Source organism: Hypomesus nipponensis, chromosome 20, assembly GCF_054491055.1.
Source record: "Hypomesus nipponensis isolate SF chromosome 20, ASM5449105v1, whole genome shotgun sequence".
Classification (NCBI taxonomy): domain Eukaryota; kingdom Metazoa; phylum Chordata; class Actinopteri; order Osmeriformes; family Osmeridae; genus Hypomesus; species Hypomesus nipponensis.
This window is the reverse complement of record NC_140380.1, coordinates 8,767,459-8,789,839: the sequence shown is the minus strand read 5'-3', so window position 1 is coordinate 8,789,839 and position 22,381 is coordinate 8,767,459. Positions and strand designations below refer to the sequence as shown.

Below are 22,381 nucleotides of genomic sequence, written 5' to 3'. Positions count from 1 at the left end.
GCAAGCAACTGAATGCAATCGCATTCAACTCAATGAAATTGTGAAGAGCATGCGTGCGTTCCCCGCATTGACACACTACAAGACGAGATTATAAATCTATTTGACTAGTGATTTAAAAATCAATAGCATATCTCACAGTCGACACCTGGGGCCTCATATCTGTGTTAGTAATCATTAGTAATGCAGTAAATGAACTGCCTATGTCAATGATGCCATGACAGTAATGACACACAATTCAATCTGTTTGCTTCAAATTAAGAACCACGCTTTAACATGAATATTTCACATAATAAAATTATGAGAATAATGATTATTTTTTTTTTTTTTTTTTTTTTTACCAGAACCCATTTATTTTCCATAAATATCAAACAAGTAGCCTATTTTATTAGGCTATCATATTAGTTTAGTTTTATTTTCTCATGTCACGTGTATTTCTGGACAAATTCGGACAGGTGCATTAGTTCATAATTCAGACAATAAACTATTGTCTACTTAAACACTAGTAAATGTACTACAAAACTAACAACAAATTTCATGACTCCACAACCAAAACAATTGTCTTGATTGTCATAAACGCAATCACAAACTTTCCACAGTTGCCTCCACTGACGTTGTAAGTCTATCTCCAAGGGTATGTCAGCATTATCACTTCAAGGGTAAAGTTCAAAATGTCACTTTATAGCTTGTAAATATTTGAACGGTCTTTACTTTGCACAAAGGGAAGTCATTGCTTGTGGTGAACTTCCTTCTAAAGTTTCACTGCTCAAACGGGATTCCACCAGCCTATAAAACCCAGAAGAACACACTACTGCCCTCTCACTACCTGGCAGCTATGTAGAGAAACATCGCAGCAAAGCCACACAAACCGCAGCATAGCAATCCTAAAAAAGAGTAACCAATAAATATAAAAAATGCAAACAAGGTATCCTAAAGTTGGCAACCATTGTCTTTGAACCAGTAGAGGGGATGGTTGGGCCATAGATTTAATATAGATAGTAAACTATCAGTCTGTCAATCTCTATGGGATTATATAAAATATGAACATTGCAAATACAGTCTCCGTATCACACAAATAATATATAGATCCAACAATAGGAACAGGTATGTGAGAGTTCTGTGGAGTGAACTTTGTGATGTAAAACTGACCAGTGCAAAGCAACACTGTTGCTATGGACCATATTACCATGGTAAGAACATGGTAAGATCAGTTATATGATCATAAAGCATGTTGCTCTGTTCATCTAGGTTTCATTTGTTAACATTTAGAGAGTTAAGTTCAAATGCCGCCCCTGTAAAAGCATTAGTACATGAACTAAACTTATTTCTTAAACCCAGCCTGACAGTTTAAGAGTTTTAAAAAACAAATACGCCTTTTGACGACACTAGCCGACTCACAACATCAGTCCAGCAACACATGGTGGCGAAGTCCCATTCTTTAATGAGCGTATGTAAATAGAGCTGGTTCGGAGAGGGCGTGCGGTTGATGAAGCCGGCAGAGCTAAAGGTCGCGCCGGGCCGTCTTGGTCTTCCTGTGTTTCTTCTTCTGCTGCTCTGCGTCCTGCAGGTCCTCCTCCAGCAGCCCACACAGCACCTGCACCACCTCGGAGTACAGGTGCTGCAGCCTGCACACACACACACACGCACACACACACGCACACACACATGTACACACACGCAGACACACACACACGTTCCTTGATCTCTCCTACCACACAGCTACTGTAATTCTCAGTTTCTATAGCAGCTCATCCCTCTCTCACAATACAAATGTTTTGATAGTGAATTAGATACTGCGTTCTTCTTTCTAACCACTTCCTATAAGCAACCCTTTATAAATGGGAGTGTGTTGCCAATAAAGACATAAAAACTCTTCAACTTTCACAGCTTTTTGCTATAAACCATGTCAAAAAGAACGAAAAAAGTCCAGCCAGGGAACCCAAGGAAAGGCAGGTTCCCAGCGTAGAAGGCTCATAACACTCAGAGCAACGCGTTGGAACAGGCCTCTGAAACTGGCCGAGTCTGCAGCAAGACTACAATCACAAACCAGACATGTCTTGAGAATATGATGTAATTACCCATCAACATCATCTCTGCAGAGGGGATCACAAACACAAACCCTGACGTGTCATTTTAGGATCATGGCGGCCATCTTTGCTACTGGTTGCTTCTCTGGTTAGTGTTTAGTGCAAAGAGCCTTATTACTGTAATAATAGGTATTTTAGATATTACATTATGCCTTTTATTGATCTCATCTACATTACTTATCATTATTAAAACTCACAGAAAACCCAATTTTAGAGTCACGCATAAATCAATGCAGTTCCAGCAAATTGTATAGTTTTGTACATATCTTCCTGCCAGCATTTGACACAGGGACTAAAGTGCCATTCCCTTGGTACCATCAAACGCTGCCCCAGCACTAACATGTGCTAACCCGCTGAGCTAAAGCCTGAAAGGGCTGGGACTACCTCTCCGCCGTTGCGTCGTTGCGGTCCAGGGTGCCGAGGTAGATGTCTATGAAGGACAAGCTGGAGCACAGGTCCTCCGTCACGATGCAGTCCGAGTGACGAAGAGACTTCTTAAACATCTCTACCACCCGCTTATAGTTCCGCTCATTGCTGGTCTTCGCAGTAGTGATGGTGGGTGGGTGGGTGGGTGGGTGGAGGAGAGGAAGGATAGGATTAGTGATCAGAAAGGTAGAACGTTCAGCAATTTCATAATACCATGTGATGTCATAATACCATGTGATGTCATAATACCATGTGATGTCATAATACCATGACTTGATGTCAGTTTAACACGTTATCAACTCAATCAACTTATCAACTTGATATTGACCTGCGTACTGTACACATACAAGCACATGCACAGTCACACACAGCCAGACACACACACAGTCACATACAGCCAGACACACACACACACATACACACATACAGCCAGACACACACACATACATACAGCCACACACACACATACATACACACATACATACAGCCACACACACGTACACACACACATACAGCCAGACAAACACATACACACAGACAGCCAGACACAGCCAGGCACATACACATACACACATACAGCCAGACACACACATACATAAACACATACAGCCAGACACACACATACACACAGACACAGCCAAGGGCACAGGGAATACCGAGGAACCCTTGGAAGAACCCGGTTCCCACCTGGCTCATCATGAGTTCTCTAATCTCCATTTTCTGGCGCTTGATCATGGCGTATTTCTTCTGATTCAGATAGGTCTCGCGCTCGCTCTGTACCTGAGCCTCAAAGCTCTTCGTTGAATGCTGAGAAAGATCAACTTTGGTCACATTTAGTTGCAAACAATCACAATAATTTTTTTAACCAAACTGTGACAAGGGGAAATCACACTTTCCACAAACTTTCAATCCTGCCTTGTGACCTCAACATTCAACATCCATTGGATTCATGAGAATCATAAATGCTAGATAATATCTTGTCTTAATACAGCACAGTCTAAAATCCATTGCTGTTTGCTTTAGTCATAAGAGGAAAAACGGAATGAACATTGAAATCTTACCTGTAATAATAGGAGAGAAAACCCATACAGGTAACAGTGAAATTACTTTATTATTCATTTGAACCTTCAACTTCTTGATCTACACTCAAATACTCTAACCAGTGACCTCTCCCCTTCTGCAACATCATACGTTCTGGGGTTTCCCAGCAACCAGTTGTTAAATGTTTGGTAAGAAGGTTAAAGTTAGAGCTGACTTTCTGTGACATGGTTATCTTTGTTCTCCCATAGTAAGTTTCTCCCCCACCCCACCCACCCCACCCCCACGCACTGCAGCTAAGACATATGTCCAATGACTTGCAGCTACCTCAGAGGGAACATAGAAGTTTCTGTCTTTCTCTCTCTCTCTCTCTCTCTGATCATCCCATCACTCCCTCCTTCTCCCTCTCCCTCTCTCCAACAACCTCTTCTCTTTTTCTCTCGCTTTCTATCTCTCTCATCTCTCTCCGAACACCTCTTTCCATCTCTCTCTCTTTCTCTCTTGCCAACAACCCCCCCCCCCCCCCCCCCCCCATCCCTCTCTTTCTCTCTCATGACCGACTGGACTGAGTGTTGGACATTTAGGTTGGAGAGAATTATTATTTTTCCATCCCGGGGTAGTGAAGCAGGGGGGAACAATGTTACCCCCCCCCCCTCCCTCTCCGCCTCCCCTCCCCTCGCTTCCCAGCCTATCCCTATCTCCTCTCTCGCTGTGTAAACTCTTTGCCACTCTGCTCAACCAGTATCCATCTCTCCTTTCTCCCCTACCTCCTCATTCAACTCTTTCTCATAATTTCTTCTGTCCAGCCCCCGCCTATATCCTAGCCTGGCTCAACCTGACAGCTTCTGTCATATCTTATCTAATAAAGTAGCAATCACCTAACATTATCATGACAGACCTAAAACGTAAAAAAAGAAAAGAAAAAGAAAAACAAGAATCAACCGGCGACAAGTTCTATAGTCCTAAGAGGTGACACACACCTGGATCTCCATGATGACCACGCCAATGAACATGTTGAAGAATATGAAATAACCCATCAGGATGAAGACGGTGGTGAAGATACGGCTGGACGCCATGCCAAGGTCATCCAGGTTCTGCTGCAGATCGGTCCAGCCGTCCACCTAAGGTACACAGTAAATCCATCAAGTCACACCATAACAGAGTCAGATGGCTGAGCGGTTAGGGAATCCGCTATTAATAAGAAGGTTACCGGTTCGATTCCCGGCCGTGCCAAATGACGTTGTGTCCTTGGGCAAGGCACTTCACCCTACTTGCCTCGGGGGGAATGTCCCTGTACTTACAGTAAGTTGCTCTGGATAAGAGCGTCTGCTAAATGACTAAATGTAAACGTAATAAATACAGAAAAGGCACACGCTCTTGTTTGTCTGGTGCCGTTCGGTTTGACTTCCTGCCTGAACAGAGTAATCGGAACATTAAAAAGCCTATAGACTCCTATGAGTATATTATTAATTTTTCCAATTTAAGGGGAGGGGGGCAAGTGTGTGTTCTCACCGTCACTAAACTGAACAACGTGAAGAAGGCACTGCCCAAATTCCCCCAGTTCTCGGGGTCTCCGGTGTCAGGGTCACCGTAGTTGTAAAATCCAATAAGGGCAAATATGTACATGAGTAGAAACATCAGGCTGAGGACTAAGAAGACGCTCTTCATAGTCTTGAAGAGAGCTGCAATTAAGGCCTGTCAGGAACACAAATATTGATCGTAAGAAAATAAGCTAACTTTCATAAGAATTTGTATAAACCCTATATAAGAATAAACCCAAGGTAATAACCGACACCAAAATATATTGTGCCATTCACCTGCAGGCCGCGTATAAAAGACACCGTTTTCAGCACTCGCAACGAGCGGCACGCCCGGACGATGCGCAGGGAGGTGAGGGAATCGGCTTTTTGTTCGCCCACTAACGTTGGAATCAGAGAGACAACGAGGATAATCACGTCAAAGACGTTGTAACCGTTGGTCCAGAACTGTTTCGGTTCAACGTACACCTTCATTAGAAACTCCATGGTGTAAACCGCCAGGAAAAAGTTGTCTGAAAGCTGTTTAACGAAATAAAATAGTAACTATTAGTAAATTCATGATCATACAGTAGCCTACGCTACACCCACAGCGTCGGGTGTTGGCTTGCATTTATTGGATAGTGTAGGCCTATACTAATACCCTAGCTACGTTAAATAATATTTCAGCATCCATCAGAAATACAGACCTCGAAGAATTCGTATAGCTTATAGTTCAAATAATAATCCGTCTCCAAAGCCATGAACAAAGCATTGATGATGATAGTAAGCATGATAAAGTTGTCAAACAGGGGGTTCTCGGTAAGGCTGGCAACATACTTGTAAAATCCGATATCACATCTCCTGTAGAGCAAATATATAGCATTGTGTAAAGACAACTATACTGTATTATACAGTATATAGGCCTGGGAGCGATAATGCAATTGACTGTTTGACCTACTGTTGACATTTACAAAGGCTTGTGAGGTGTGTAAGAGAGATATGACAGCCCGCAATTGAAACGTTAAAAATAATAATCTTAGGCCTACTTGTTCTCAGTCGTCTCTTTTTTTCTTCCTACTGTGTCCCAATCAGAAAATTGCCCGAGCGCTATCTGACTGGACCCTTGCTCAAGGATGTATCTTATATATCCGCTTCCACTCTTCTTAATCTCTTTTTGCTCCATTTTCCATTCCAAACTGTTTTCGGTTTATAGGGCCTTCCCTCTGAATCCGGGGAATAAAAGAAACCAAAGTGATTCAGGGTAATCTACATCGCTGACTGACTTCACATTCAAATGAAATCAGCAAGTCAACAATTTACTATTATGACAACGATCCTGACAACAGATAAAAACGAACGATGTATAGAATCTCGAATGTAATGTTCTTTCTACTTTAAAGAGGTGCAGTGTGATTTGCTCCTTTTTATTTGACTAAACGGAGTAAAGCACACGGCAGAAAAGAAAAAACCTTTCGATACATTTTGTAGGTCTACACGTTGTATAGCCCCTACATAAAAATAGACTATTAATAAATTCAATATGTTGCATAGTATACCTACAGCATTCAAGCCCTGGATTAATAACATATACTTTTATTTTAACAAATAGGCTACATGTAACGTTTTATCCGAAATGTTGATGGTTTTTCAAATTAAATAAGACAAATAACATATTTCTATCTTTTTATTTTTTACGTATAAAGGTGCAGTACAGAACACACAAATAACAAGACATTAATCTACATAGTGAGTGCAACTTTATCAATAAACTTGGCGAGCCTGATGTCCCTCTTAGACAGTCCTCCGCAGTCATGGGTCGTTAATGTGATCTGGACCTGAGAAGCAGGAAGTCAAACACCAGTCAACAACGATCTCTTCTGAATGCGGCCAGATCACAGTGGGCCTCGTGGTACAGGCCTGGTGAGGGGGTTGTGCCATCCTAAAAAAAAAACTTTTAAATCGCCAACCCAATTACATCTGATTTTTGTTTTTAAAATAACAGAAAAATGAATACAAAATTGCTAATGTAGCAAAAAAAAAAAGAAAAAAAAAGCCACACATAAATAAAAGCCACAACACATCTAGAGGCCCAAAGATCGTCCACATCACAAGCCTTATAAAAGAGACTAAGTGTTTCTGAGTCAAACAGAGCTGTGTAAAACAGTGACACTGAGGCCCAGCTTCCCAGCTTTCCTGCTCCATCCTGCTACCGCTTTAATAAAGAGAGGATTAGGACAAGATTCCTCTCAGCCCAGTAGGTCTGCCACACAGCTAACCAGTGGCTTCAGCTTAAAGCACACAGATTTTCAGGGCCTCTGTTCGTAATATCAACTGTTACTCATTTCTGAGTGTGGGATTGGGTGGAGGGAGGGTGAATCTATGAGTTATGTGCGAAGCTTGTCACGAGAAAATGGGAGGATTAGAGTTGAAAGTGACAGCGTTTTATTATTCGTTTTTTTGCCTCGCTCATCACTTTGACTGCTAAGCAAAGGCTGGAAAAAAAAGGATGCTCTGGTTGAGACGTTACAAGAAGGATCCTGAGTTAATTGAAAACCTGTTGAACTTGTGTTTAAACACAAGCTCATCGCAAGCCAGACTTACTTAACGAGGCCACAACATTTTACATTAAGATTTTACAAATAGTAAAAAAAAAACATTGTGATCAATTTATGTATTATATATTACCATACACTATATATACAGTCATATATATATATATATATATATATATATATATATATATATATATATGGTTGTTACCATGACCAGAGTGATATTTGTTTACGTTCGATTCATACAGAATGTCATCTCTATAGTTATTGACCTTGTTGTAGACGTTGAACCATTCTGGGTGATGGTTCATCTTCTCTGCTTGCAAAGCCACTCTGGTCATGAAGCCAAAGGCCTGGGAGAAGGGAGACGTGGAGGAAACTCAACAACAATGTCTGGAATGCGAACGGAGATGATGACAAGCAACTGGCTATGTACGATGAGTGCTCTGCTAACTGCTAATCAAGGCTGTGGAGCCCCTCACAAAACTGAAGCAAAGCGGCAGGCGTGTGTTTAGTTCAAATTCGGTGGTGGCCTTTCACTATTGTTCAAAGGAGCCTTATTGCCACCTGTGACATGCACACACACACACATTCATGCGCACGCAATAATACACACACACACAATCGTTCACACACACTCCTGTTTGCACATGCGTTCTCCAATCAGAAAGCAGCCAGGGAGTGATTAAAGCTCTACTAATCATCTACAAAGGGGAGAGCCTTCGGTAAGTCTTCGTTCACCGGGCTCACAGTGAGAGAGAGAGAGACAGAGAGAGAGAGAGAGAGAGAGAGAGAAAGGAGGGAGAGAGAGGGAGGAGAGAGAGAGAGAGGGGGGGGGAGAGGGAGAGAGGGGGCGGGAGAGAGATAAAAAAAACCCAGGTAGGGCTATTTCAGAGCAATTTCCCACTGCAATCTCAATTAAGCCCCTAAATACTTCCCCATGCCTAATTAAATCAACTGAAACTCTGTTGTTTATAAGCCTCCGCTGCAGCCGAGTGTAGTGTCCCGTTCGGTCTGTGACATGACCAAACAGAATTACTGCCGGAGAGGAAATTGTGTTTAGCTTCTAGTGCGTCGTAACCAATTTGGAGAGCTCCCCTCCACGCTCTCGACATGATGTAACACGATCGGCGGCGCGATCTGATTGGCTATCGGAGGGACCATCTACAGATCAATTTAAGTAATTGGCATATTCCTGCAACTTGACCTCACTGGCACCAATTGAAGAGTTTGTGCATCTGCTTTTCCTCAACTTTCATTGGCTATAATGGAGATTGCTAAATGGCTAACCATGTCAGGTGTTGCCCAAACATCTCTCGCTTCTCTCTCTCTTTTACTCTTAATCTGAATGTGTATTTGCAAAACTGACAGCTAGAAAGTGGGTGAACGACTAACTTTTTCTCTCATTAAATGTATTTTCTCCAAACGATCAACGGTACGATCTCGAGTTGATCACGGTAATAGAGTTCCACAACAGAGCACCTTAATCAAGTTTAGACTGCAGTTCTATACTACTAGTTTGAAGTTTAGAAGTGACTTAGGGCAGTCACCAAGATACAGATGAATAGATAGATGGATAGATGGAATGGCTGAATGGAAGAATGCCTGGATTGTTGGCTGAATTGGAGAACGGATGGATAGATGGTTGGATGGACTGATAAATGGATAAACAGACAGACAGACAGATGGCAGATAGACAGACAGATGATAGATACACAGACAGATGGTAGATAGACAGACAGACACACAGACAGACAGACAGACGGCAGACAGACAGACAGATGGCAGATAGACAGACAGACGAGTGCTTTGACCACTGTCACTCGGGGGTCATTTTAACACGCTCCACTTCGGCCGGGGGAAAGCAAAACCGACCCTTAACCTCTCGCTGAGACTAAACGACAACACAGGTCAAGGACTTTCTCTCTGCGGCCCTCCTGTTGACCCAGTTTGTGTCTGGGGGCTGCTGTCTCTCTCTCTCGCCCCTTCCTGCAGCCCTCTGCCAGCAGGCTGGCAGCCCTGGCCCACAAACCAGAGCTGTCAGACTGCACTAATTTGACGTGACATTTCACAGACCCCCACCTCGAATAATCAGAAACACCTGACACTGGCCAACATACCCAGCTGGCCCCCCCTCCCCCATTCTCCCCAGTCCCCCCCCGCACAACCACCCCGGATCCCCCCAATGAACGCTCTGCTTCGAATGGGCAGTTTAGTGCTATTAACGCAGTGATTGTCCTAAAAACTCTCACTGAGATGAGAGCGTTTTGACGTCGGAGACGAGCGTTTTCTCCAGACTGCGGCGGGACCTGAAACGCAGCCCGGGGTTCCAACACATGTGTCAGTTATTTACAGATTGATTTTCCCCCAGCCCAGCAGTCCAGGGGCTTAGAGACGCCTGCTCCCCTCGCCAGCTGTAACTGCATGCAGACCGGGCCACTCAAGTCTCTGCCCTCCCCCCTCCCTGTCTCTCATCCTCCACTCTCTTACTCCATCTCCTCATCCCTCTCTTTTTCTTCACCTCGGCCTGCCACCCCCCCCCCCTCCCTCCGTTCATCCCCCTCACCTCGTCTTCCATACCCCTTCCTCCATCCTCTTTTGTCCCTTTCTCCTTCGCTTTACATCCCTACTCCCGCCCTTTCTCCCTCTCCCTCTCCCTCCCATCCCTCTCTCTCTCTCCACACCACCATCGCCTGATGACTGTTCTCCAAGACCCAACGCTGTCAAAACTCATACCTTCACGAGGGAGAGAGGGACGGAGGGGAGCGGGGGGGGGGAGCGCACGAGCGGGGCTGATGATGATGACAACGACCGCACCTCTTACATTTCACTTCTCTCAGAAGCCTCCAATTGGCGTCTGAAAGGCCTCTGATGTTGCATGTAACTTCAGCCAAACGACCAGCTAATGTTGTGGTGTGGGCTACGGCCCACCAGCATTCCTCCTGGTGGTTAAGACATTCACAGTCTGCGTCACACGGCCCGTATTATGCCTCGGCGGTTGACATTACATTACATTTAGCAGACGCTCTTATCCAGAGCGACTTACAGTAAGTACAGGGACATTCCCCCCCGAGGCAAGTAGGGTGAAGTGCCTTGCCCAAGGACACAACGTCATGTGGCACAATGACGGGAATCGAACTGGCAACCTTCTGATTACTAGCCCGACTCCCTCACCGTTCAGCCACCTGACTCCTTGACGTTTGCAACTCTGGAGACATCTCCCGTGGCGGAGACACAGGACCCTGTGAGGAACAACACGGCGGTATCACGGCCAACACGTTTTTGCAGACTTCAACTCTCAACTTTTTGAGTACTATTATTATTATTATTATTATTTTATTTTTTTACTTGAGTGAGTATCGTGTCCTTTTTTTGCTGTTGCAGCATTATAGGGCTCTTATGTAACCCCCCTCTCCACTCAAAGCCCCCAGACCCGCCCCACACTCTTAATAAAAGTAAGTGGGTCATGTCATTTTTTGTTGTTGTCACTTGTCATTGCCCCCCATCCCATCCCCAGCTCTCGCCCTTTACTGACAGAGTTTCCGGAGACAGGACTTCAACAACAAGGCCTCAGGGTCCTCAATAGATGCAGTATGTCACAGGCCCTCTTGGTTTACCCAACACTGATAGCCCTGGTTACTTAACCACCTCCGCCCGGCGCCAGGTCTCGGACACATACCCTCCGGACACTTTACAACGCGAGGGTTTGAGAGGAGGACGAAGGGGGCGGGGGGCATGAAGTTCCCAGGGAAAGTGCTTTTTTCACGTGATGGCGGAGGAGCAAAGGTAGGTTGGGGTTGGATGGGTGGGCTAGAGAGCGGGTGGGGGAGGGAGGCAGGCAGGCAGGGAGGGGGGAGGCTGAGGGTGGGTGGTGGGGGTAACATACACCGCTGAGCGGATTACCAGCCTTCAGTCGGAGTACTAGACTGGGGGAGTCTGGTTTCTCCAGGTGGCTCAGGCGTGGTTGTTCGACAACTTATTTAACACAATCCGAGAGAGGCCTGCGACGTGAGGGGGAAGGCTGGGGATGGGAGGCTGGGGATGGGAGGCTGGGGAGAGTTTGGGGGAGGAGGGAGCGAGGGAGGGAGGGAGGGGAGGCCCTCCAGGAATATAAAAAGGATCGTCCGTCGAGTGGGGGCCCCTGGGAGATGGAAATGGCTGCCCGCCGCTGTCCCGTGACCTGAGGACCGCGTTATCTCCTCAAGCTTAAGCCGAGGGTTTAGTAGGCCTCGCTGGCTGTCTCATAGCGTGCAGACGCTCGAACGCGCACATTCGTCTCTGTGATTACAATGCAGTCATTTCAATGGGACAGATGACAGGACGGCCAGGGATTCACCCCACTTCAACACGGATCCAATAACCTTTCTTTATTGACGACATAACGGCAAAGCCTTGTGAACTTTGAATACTTATACGTACCTGAAAGTAACCAAAAACGATTTCTCCTTTGTCAAGCGTAGTGGCGGCTTTGCCTGAGCCATGTTTGAATAAAATAATAATCTACCTGATTGAATTCACGCAATGTATGGTGTAGTTTCCATAAAGCTACAAAATGTACATTTAGCTTTAAGAGAACAAAAGATTCAATCCTCAGATAGCAGAATACAAAAGCTACCAGACCCGGCCTCTTAAATCTTGACAAAATAGAAGTGTCAGACATCTAATCTGTCTCACCCGCTGAAAATCCATAACAGACAGATCTTCACAACGTTTGTTTTCAAGTAACTTTAAACTATCAAGTCAGGGAGCCTACACTTTTAAACTATCCACACAGAAAACATCTACAAACGACAAGAATACTTGCTAAAGAAACACAGACACTTCCTGTTTGAGAATGTTTGGATGCAACACAAAAACAAAGAAGAAAAAGTCCAGAAAATGTATTTAAACGTTCAAATCTGATTTGTGTTTCTTTCGCTCTTGACGAGGAAAACCACATTTTTTCTGAGACCAATTCTAAATAATGTATAGCCACACAGATAAATTACTACTGGCTTGGTCATAGCATCCTGAAAACATTTCCACTTCAATCAGAAAAATAAACACAATAGTAAGTCTGCCTGGCATTGCTTTTTTCCACCGAACTGTCAGCTGCCTGGTACCACCATACAGCTCTGGCTCCCTCTAGGGGATTGGGGATGGAATGGTTCTTTTTCCAAAAGGGGGGATTTGTGACTTGTCATTATAAAGTCATGGAGATCTTATTTCTCCAAGCCTATCACTTGGAGATAAGTGGTAAATGGAAATCAGCCAGTGTGTCACTCTTCATCGCAATTCCCCCTCTGGTACAAGTAACTTTATGAACAGCTATGTAAAACGAGCTACACAGCAAGCAAAAAATACAGGATGAGGGAGAGAGGGAGGGAGAGGGGGAGAGGGGGAGGGAAGGAAGGACAAGAAAATGGCAGACACGTCAAATTGGAACAAGGTGATCTCTTCTCCATTACTGAAAGGAAACATAAAACACAAGCAAAGAGAGGGGGAGAAAAAGGGAGAGAGAGAGAGAGAGAGAGAGAGGGAGGGAGGGAGAACAAGAAATGTCAAAAATAAATAAAACAACCGTCCAATAACAGGAACTACCGGACAGTTAGTGGTTTCTCCAAGCAGATGAAACATTTTAACCAATTTGATTGTTTGTGAAAGGAATCACACTGATCGAAACCCAACTTCTGCCAAGCGACGCTCTGGCCTGTCTCAGAGTAATGGATGGTGACGGGAGAGGGTAAGAAGAGAGGCCTGCGAGACTGAGGGGGGGGGGGGGGGGGGGCGATAGAACGGGGGACGAGTAGTAGGCCTACTGGAAGAGGGGGCGGGGCCTGCATGCCAACAGGCCTGGATGTGAGTTACTATAACAGCCACACAGCCTTGTCAAATCACAGCCATTAGCAAAACAGTTGCACAATTCTTATATATTTTTTTTCATTTCTGAAGCACTGATCTTTTAAACAAATCTTTCTTCATTGGGGAAAAAAATTCGGAAAGATGCGGACAAACGGCTCACTAATCTGTAATGTTGGAGTGTGACGAGGTTCGCTGTCCAATAGAAAGCGAGCGCCTCAACACCACACACACACACACACACACACACACACACACACACACCTGGTTGAAGGTCTTGAAGTGAAGCTCTTTGTAGATGGCGTCCCTGTCGTCAACCTCCACCCACCCAGTGGCCTTCAGCTCCATGGTGGAGTGATCTCTATCTGCAGGTGACAGCCAGTGGGGCTCTGCCGTCTGGGGAAACAACATCAGCACTCGAACCACCTCTGTCACCATATTGTGCCAACCCAAACACAGTATCTAAACTCCACTATCACAGCCGCATGAGATTAAAACAACTTTCGAGGAGCAGATAAGAGTTTACATAGCCATGCACAGTAGCCAACTGTACTTCTCATTTTGTGTAAATGTGTTTGAAATCACAGATGGTTACTATACGGGTCCAACACAGTGTTGTCTTTTGATTCTGCAATGTCCCTACTCCATCTGCTGGAGAAAAAATATTCACCGCCACTGAGATGCAAATCCCACCCAGGAGCTGCACTCGGTAGTAGCCTAAATCAAACTTACCTTTTCATAACCTTTAGGTTTTCCTGCAACGTACATTGCTAGAAAGTGTCCCGCGGCACCTGATACCTTAACGTTATTATGTGTTACTCAACGATTGTGTGGACACGATGTGAATAATATGAACTGCCAATGTGATAGCGACAGAACGGGTTTAAACCACAAATTTGTGGTTAATACATGCTGCCTAAAGCTAAACGTTACAGCTATCAATCATCACCGGTACAGAATTGCTCACGTCCTAAGCAATGATAACAATAATCACAGTCGCTTGTCGTAAACGGTGACTGTTCACTTACCATTTTAGATGAATATCTAGTCAGCAGTTTGTTGCTCAGCCTAGAGAAATGGCCAAATCGTACAGCGCTAGCCCCGTGGGCAATCATTAAACCTAGCATAACAATTTGGTCAACTGAACTGGCTCACTTCTTTGCATGTGTACAAGCCTCATAGCTGTCCAGGAAATGCCTGATGAATATTATTGTAGGCCTATTCTATATCGTTGTATTGATTCATGTTACATTAGCTTGTTGGTTCAGATTAACTCATCGTCTAATTTAACTCTAATTTGATTTGACTGTACACAACACTCAACATTCTTTACACACTCAAACCTCCAGTTTTATTAAATCACAGCACAAAACCGCAGAGAAAACATTTCCATAAATTCAGTCATTCGGCAAATAATTATGTACATCTCAAATCACATTTTTCAAAAGGCAATAACACCATCCTAACATAGCAGATAGTGTCAGGTCCTTCCTTAGCCTGGGCAAGGAGTTTGTAAAGATTCATATTGTATCTCCAAGATCTTTACATATTCCTTGCTTTTGGGTCCCAAATTAGATTAATCCTACTCTCACCTAAAAAACAATCCCCAACAGACAGCAACTGAAATCCAGACGCAGTGTTTTCAGCATGCTTTCCGTGTTACAGTCTTATCAAAAGTGTGTGGTTCAGCACGATGCCCCTTCGAAACAATTTAGAGGTCACACAATTTAGAGGTGGGGAGGGGGGAAAGATTGTACCCCAGCCTTACACAGGAACAAGGGTAAACCCAGACAAGGGGTGCATTTGTTTTATTCCTGGTGTTCGTGCTCCTGGCCGGGTATGAGCCAGCGGATGCTGTCCGTCCTCAAGATGGCATAGATTGTGAAGCTGGAGATGAACAGTATGGAGAAAACCAACAGCCAATCAATGCTCTTCATGGACACGCTGAGGAGGGGCCCGGAGCGGTCGGCGTCGGTGACGTTCCGGTCTACGCTCGCCTCGAAACCTGGAGACACGGGCGGAACGGGATTAGACAGAGGGACATGACAAAGGGAACTCAACACAGGGAACAGGACACAGGGAACAGGACACAGGGAACAGGACACAGAAGAACAGGACACAGAGAACAGGACACAGAAGAACAGGACACAGAAGAACAGGACACAGAGGAACAGGACACAGGAGAACAGGACACAGGGAACAGGACACAGGAAACAGGACACAGGGAACAGGACACAGGAAACAGGACACAGGGAACAGGACACAGGGAACAGGACACAGGAAGCACGACACAGGGAACAGGACACAGGAAGCACGACACAGGGAACAGGACACAGGGAACAGGACACAGGGAACAGGACATAGGAAACAGGACATAGGAAACAGGACATAGGAAACAGGACACAGGAAGCACGACACAGGGAACAGGACACAGGGAACAGGACACAGGGAACAGGACACAGGGAACAGGACACAGGGAACACAACACAGGGAACACGACACAGGGACGGAAGAGGCAAATCGGGACAGCTTGAGGGATGAAGGATGGATGAATAGATGAAAGACGGACGCCAGGTACACACTTCCTGTTGTGTACAGACCTGTTTGGTTGGCTATGAAGGACACCAACGTGTCCAGAGTTCTGTCGGTATGGTTGAACCTGGCCATAGGCTTGACGCCCTGGAACAACAGAATGTTGGGCACGGCAACTGTTCCAAACCTGGTGGACAGACTGTGCACAAACAGAGGGTGGCATGTTATTTCATAGCACACACGGCAAACACACGGCAAACAGCTACTTGTCACTGTCCGCTGCTGCTGAAGAATGGAGGACCGGAAGTCACGTGACGACCAGACCAGGTTACCTGCTGTGCTGCGAGGCATCCAGGGCAAGGAAGTGCATGCTGGGAAAGACGCGCGGCAGAGCGTTGAAGTGGGGCGCCAGGCTGGCGGAGAACTGGCACCAGGTGGTGAAGAACAGCACGAGGGAACACTCAGTGTTGTTGCCGTTTAAAAACTCCATCAGATCCTGTGAGGACACAGAGAATGCCTCAACTTCACAAAAACCTGTGTTTCGTACCACCACAAGGAAGTTGAGTGTCTGAGTGAGTTTAGGACAGCTTTTCTCAAATCTTTCTTGAAACCAGGGACCCCTTTTAAGATGGCACATTTTTCAGGGACCCCTGTACACCCCATCCCCTGATCTAGATGTCTGGACTGGAGAAATGACAGTACCTGTGAGGCGTTGAGGACCTGCACAGTGAAGTTCTCGATGCCTGTGATGTTCCTCCTCTCACAGTTGACTTTGTACGTCTTGGCAGTGGCATTCTGGTCCTCCGTTGCCATGCCATCCACGTGGACCATTCCCAGCGTAACCTGCTGAGAGGGTTCCACGACGTTCCCGTCGGCAGGTTCCCCGGGGTTCTGCGGAATACCGCACTGAGCGTCGTCGTCACATGGAGGGGAGAACCCCATCTGGAAGTCTTTCACGTTCTTGGGGATCAGTGACTCCAAGCCCGACGGGTCTGCAGGGAGTTCAGTGCCCATCAAGGCGTCCGCGATCTCGGCCGTTTTGTACTGCCTCTTCGGCTGAGACTCCAGATTATCCATCCTCACAAACTCGGGACGATTCTCCGGGTCAGAACCAAGATCCTCCGAAAAATCAAACTCTGGCAGCTCATCATTTTCTTTTGACACAAAAGAACCCAGAACATTAAATATTTCAGATATAAAACAGCAACATGAAATCAGCTGTAATAGCAGTGAAGCAAAAATGATTTAACTCTGTGATATTATTTGTACAGAATATGAAAATAAGGATGATACAGACTCATACAGATTATGAAAAACACGAGGGTTCAATTAGATCTTCAGTGTACACAATTGTAACTTCGACACTGAACTTTGACTTTTGTAAGCCAATCAAACTGACATTCATACTTATTACTTTGTAGATGTTATGACTTCACTTCGATATATAGAGCTAACGACCTACGTACTGTTTACATGATCGACCAACTGCTATAATACACATTGTAATACTGTAATAACCAATATAAACAATGATTAACAAGCGTGTATGGTTCAAAATGGTAGTACTCTGGAAATAGTTGTTCTCATGAAAACAATAAAGAACTTGTCTTTTACTCAAGACAGTTTTATTTAATAACTACCTAGCTCTAGTACATGTCTGTGCTAGCTAGCTAGTGCGATAGTTACAGTACAGTAACAGAATAGCCTTAGCTAACTGTCTCCAGTCACCTACCTTGAGCAAACGAGGACGTCAAATAAAACGCTAGTAACACAGCATATACAAGTACGGTACTTGATAACCACGCCATAGTAACGTTAAATGTAAAAATGATGTAGATGTTTTTTAGACTAGTAGGTATCAGGACCCCATTTTGACAAACTCATAGGAACCAATTACATGTGTCTATGTAACAGAGGAAACCTTATACATACGTACCAACACTTTGACTTTGACTTCCGGGTAAAGCTCTTCAGAGGACCGCCCTTTGGGTTTCGTCGAATTTATGAACGTAGCTTTATTAACATTCAATTCAGAAAGTAGCTCTTGTGTCCTTGATCGTTTTCAAATGTATTTACTGGTGGTTTGGAGAATATTGCGTTGTATTAAACTATATTAGGTACCATGTTATCATTACGTTTCAATAATATAACAAATCAGTCAAGATTATCAATTCAAGTTTATTCATATCTCTTCAACACCCGACAATCATGCAAGGATAATAAAACAAGAATACAAATTCATCTCATTAGTCTACCAAATACAAGTCCTACGGTGGTTTCCCTTTGCTTAAAAAGAAATATTATATATAGAAAACAAACACTGTGTTTGTGGTCGGGTATAAGGATGGCTGGTGGGAATAACAAACAAGCAGAATATAGCACCTCGCGCAAATATATGAGACAATTAACAACTATATATTGTGGGAATAAAAGTACAAACGAGTTAATAAACAAACCCTGATCAAATGTAAGTATGAAGTTGTCACCCTGATATGATTTATGTGAAGATTTTACTATACTTCTTGTGTTACAAACTGGATAACAGTTAACTATAATTCTATCCTTAACGGGATCAAATGTGTTCATATAACATTACTGGGAAAGAGTGATTCAAAGCAGAAGACACATCTGTTTTGTGTTCTGTGGGGAAAATGATAACTCACACATATGTGCAAAAAAAACAACAATAAAACATTTTTTTAAACCAAAGGTTTTTTAGAACCATAACCCCGCAACAATTTAACAACAAACTGTATGTTATGTCTTCACATATATTTCATATACAGTATATTAAGCTAACAAACTCAGCCATAAGAGTGAAGGGTTACACGTTTTACTTGTAGGGAATACTTTATATGACAAGGGTCATTGTGTGAAAAGTGAAACATTGCTACATAGACACCACATTCAAGGCACTATGCACAGCAGTGTAAAATATGAAGATAACGTTTCTACCCATGTTTAATAGATTTACAGTACTGCTAATTTTTTTAAGGAGTTTAAAATAGGATTTCAGACCCTGTAAGCATTTACAGGGTCACATTTATAGAAGGATACTGGAGCTTTAAATACATTAGTTATATACACCATCTGTGTATATAAGCACTGGGTATGTGTGAGTATATAAAGTACTGAGGGAACTGTTTTATATATGTACATTAGTAAAGCCGGTTAGAAGAGGTAAATAAGTGCTTTTCCAAGAAGTTACAAAGACTTTCATATCCAAAGATACATTTTGACAGTCATTCTAATAATCGGATTTAGGAAGAATGCCAGCATGCACTGAATCCATAGTATCGTGGGATGAACCATTATAGTCTTTGGTAAGGGGTGATGAAAGTGACAGAAAAACATCGGAGAGTAGGTATAATCTCGATTGACACGTTAACAAAGTCATGTTGTCCCCCGTTAATGATGCAAGGCTTTAGTACTAAACTCCTCTTGAACTAAAATAGAAGTGACCATCAAGGTGACCACAAAAATCCTGAAAATAAAAACTCAATGACATTAAAACATAAAATATCAAAGATGATAGATGGTATAATAATGACAGGCTATTGTAAGGAAAATAATAAACACAGGGCAGTCTTTTTAATCACTTCCATATACTCAAGAGTAAATCTATCCTGTTCATAGTTGACAAATGATAGCCATATATGTGACATGATGCTAGGAGACAACGTATGTAAAGTCACACGTAAACAAACAGCAACTAGAGAAACAGTTTAACTTGCTGATCTGATTGTCTTATTTCTTAAATGAAACACAACAGTTGCCTTTTGGTTTTGTACGAAGGGGAAAGAGACTGTAACTCAGAGCGTCATCATCCTGTGAGGAAAAACACTGACATGCTCTGTATCAGAGCGGTTCCGGTTTCTCCCAGTCTGATTGAGGTAACCCAGTCGACTTGAAGCATTCTCACATAAAACATTTGTAAAAAAAAAAAAATAACAAGAAAAAAAATTGCACAGCATCCTGAAATCCTAAAAAGATTTGATTCATAACATCCCATAGGCAAACATGACGCCAAAGTTATAGGTGATGGTCCAATATAAGCAAGTCGTCGTTAAATTATCACTCACTTTTCTGGTTGTCTGTTAAATTTCTGCATGCTAGTATTGATTATGTTGTTGAGTGAGATGACCAAAAACACAACAAACCATTCATACCAGAATAACAAAGGGCATTCTGACATAAAACAGATAATTAGGTCTTTGAATCCTGTGTAGCGTGACATCAATCAGTGCAAAATAACATCCCGATTCACAATTGTCTTTTGTACACTCTCGTATGAGCCATATGGGATACAATATGATATGGGAACCACCGCAAACCTGCTTGTATGTAGGGCTGTAAGCAGGCAGGGTAAGGTGACACCGATGTTATTAAAAACGAGTCTTTACATCAGCATCTTCTCATCTGGAGCGGCGTAGGCTTGACCACGACCGGCATCGAATAGCCAGCCCAATAAAAAAAGCTACTATTGGTTCAACGAGAGAATGCAACAACAGAACTAAGGAATTCCATAGGCCAAAGATGTTCCGCTGTGTCTTACAGGCCTAAGATGTCAAGCTGAAGGACCAATCCCAGGAGTTTTCCCCCTCACATTCCCCTCCCCAGTTGGACAGGACGTAATACGGCACACCACCCCTACTCCAGAGAAGGCACAGAGACAAGCGATAGCTCTACTCGTTGGCCTCCTTCTCCTTGCAGGAGGGCGTGCAGATGCCCTTGTGCGGCACGGCGTACGGAAACGCCGCCGTGCTGCCACAGGGGCCGTAGCCCAGTTTGGTGAGCCGAGAGAGGGTCTTTATGCTGCCCGGGGGGCGTCCTGGACTGACCTTGTAGCCCGCCGCCTTGGTGGTCCCCAGGGGTCTTCCCGGGCTGGTCTTGAACCCGGCAGCCTTGGTGGTACCGAGAGGTCGACCGGTGCTGGTTCTGTAGCCCGCGGATTTGGTGGTTCCGGATGGCCTGCCCCTCCTTCCGGAACGCCCGGGCACCTTCTTCTTCTTGGCGTCGTCGGTTTTGTCGTTCTTGATGCCGGCGGACGTCTGGCACGGTTCGCCCCCGCCCGTCTGCCTCTGGCAAGGCATGGGCTTGGTGTGGGGGTGGTTCGGGGGAGGCAGGGGCTTGGTGTGGGCGTGGTTCTGGGGGGGTAAGGGCATGGGAGCGAGGGTCATTTGCAGTGAGGGCGGATGCGGGGGTGGAGGGTAGAACTTGTTGGACTGGGCGGAGCAGAGGTCGAAGTGAGCGGAAGGGTGGTGGCCATCTTCTGCCAGGCAGGATGACCTGCCACTCATGCAGTAGTCACTCCCATTGTTGGCTACCTGGCTCATCATTTTCTTCTGTGGGATAGAAAGGGTTAAACTTTATCGTTTTGGTATGAGCACACGTTACTTGCCAAATACAACACCTGAGAAATGCATTAAAATGTTGGGAAGTTTTGGCAAGAGCCAGAGCTCAACCCTAAACAAAGGGGACATCAAACTTTTGTCAGTAACGGGAAGCCTTTGTCTGGCTCGTGAAGGTAGCATACTGTTAATGCGTTTGCAGTAACTAGCTTGGGGGGTAGCTTCATTGACAAATAAGTAAACGTGTCAAACAATTAGCTTTCTCGGGTTTGATCGTATTAGCTGCTACCCTCGTCAGAACATCATGAATCATGTCTTGAGAGAATAAGATCATTTAAATTACCGACAACGCCGACACCGTTTAAATTCACAACTTCTACTTCGACAACAACACAGGGAAATCTTATTATGGTATATTACCCCATTTCCTATTTTAGTGTCGCTGACAGCCACATATCGGGTAATTTAACGTGCTACATGAAAAAACAAGCGATTACTGTACCTCGATTGTGTGCGGATCATGGAATGCAGAGGGTTAAACACAAAAATGACAGATCTTCCATCATTCAAATCAAGAGTCGGTCCATTTTCGAAGTGGATTACGAGCGATCGATTTGAAAAGCTTCACCAAACGACAGTTTACATCAACCGAAGCCACGGGAAGTCGTTATTATAGGTCTTCCTCTGCGGCTCGACTTTAGATGAGAAACGCAGCCATTACCATTAAAAATTAATAAACCACGGAAACGACTGAGCATGCGCGTTATTCCAAAAGGGAATAAAGCAAAGGAATTACAGTTCAAATGTTAATCCAGATTTATGGCAATACTATAGACTATCGTAAATTTGGGGATTTTGCCCGAAACAAGGGTTGCACACGCCGTGATTTTGTAGCACCGATCCACCCATCGTACGTCACACTCCCTCCTTCCAGAATGCCCCTTCCCGAATATCTCTCAGTATAAATGCACTCTAGATACTGCAGAAATGTAAATGTTTGATACGATTTCCCCGGCTTGTTATTTCAGTCTATACAACAGATA

At 44.3% G+C, this 22,381-nt stretch overlaps 4 protein-coding genes across 5 annotated transcripts; all 4 read right to left on the bottom strand.

Moving 5' to 3' along the window:
• Positions 1-1,400: 1,400 nt before the first annotated feature.
• On the bottom strand, positions 1,401-6,373 carry LOC146246290 (cation channel sperm-associated protein 3-like). The gene is made up of 8 exons (XM_084683634.1): positions 6,112-6,373; positions 5,773-5,926; positions 5,366-5,605; positions 5,061-5,243; positions 4,529-4,669; positions 3,198-3,317; positions 2,469-2,623; positions 1,401-1,622 (listed from the first exon to the last, which is right to left on the bottom strand). The coding sequence occupies exons 1-8, from the start codon at positions 6,246-6,248 to the stop codon at positions 1,499-1,501; spliced, it is 1,254 nt and encodes a 417-aa protein (XP_084539760.1). The 5' UTR covers positions 6,249-6,373; the 3' UTR covers positions 1,401-1,498.
• A 363-nt stretch (positions 6,374-6,736) lies between these two features.
• On the bottom strand, positions 6,737-14,642 carry LOC146246289 (pterin-4-alpha-carbinolamine dehydratase 2). 2 transcript variants are annotated; one of them, XM_084683659.1, is made up of 4 exons: positions 14,484-14,641; positions 13,720-13,851; positions 7,890-7,970; positions 6,737-6,900 (listed from the first exon to the last, which is right to left on the bottom strand). In XM_084683659.1, exons 1-4 carry the CDS (start codon positions 14,580-14,582, stop codon positions 6,805-6,807), a joined length of 408 nt encoding a protein of 135 aa, XP_084539785.1. In that variant the 5' UTR covers positions 14,583-14,641; the 3' UTR covers positions 6,737-6,804. The 2 variants fall into 2 exon arrangements, with proteins under 2 accessions (XP_084539785.1, XP_084539786.1); XM_084683660.1 differs by having other exon boundaries at positions 6,876-7,004; positions 14,484-14,642.
• A 138-nt stretch (positions 14,643-14,780) lies between these two features.
• On the bottom strand, positions 14,781-17,897 carry txndc15 (thioredoxin domain containing 15). The gene is made up of 5 exons (XM_084683648.1): positions 17,720-17,897; positions 16,690-17,141; positions 16,320-16,483; positions 16,056-16,186; positions 14,781-15,460 (listed from the first exon to the last, which is right to left on the bottom strand). Exons 1-5 carry the CDS (start codon positions 17,793-17,795, stop codon positions 15,264-15,266), a joined length of 1,020 nt encoding a protein of 339 aa, XP_084539774.1. The 5' UTR covers positions 17,796-17,897; the 3' UTR covers positions 14,781-15,263.
• Positions 17,898-18,145: 248 nt separating this feature from the next.
• Positions 18,146-22,230, bottom strand: c20h5orf24 (chromosome 20 C5orf24 homolog). The gene is made up of 2 exons (XM_084683657.1): positions 21,841-22,230; positions 18,146-21,332 (listed from the first exon to the last, which is right to left on the bottom strand). Exon 2 carries the CDS (start codon positions 21,324-21,326, stop codon positions 20,673-20,675), a length of 654 nt encoding a protein of 217 aa, XP_084539783.1. The 5' UTR covers positions 21,327-21,332; positions 21,841-22,230; the 3' UTR covers positions 18,146-20,672.
• Positions 22,231-22,381: the final 151 nt, after the last annotated feature.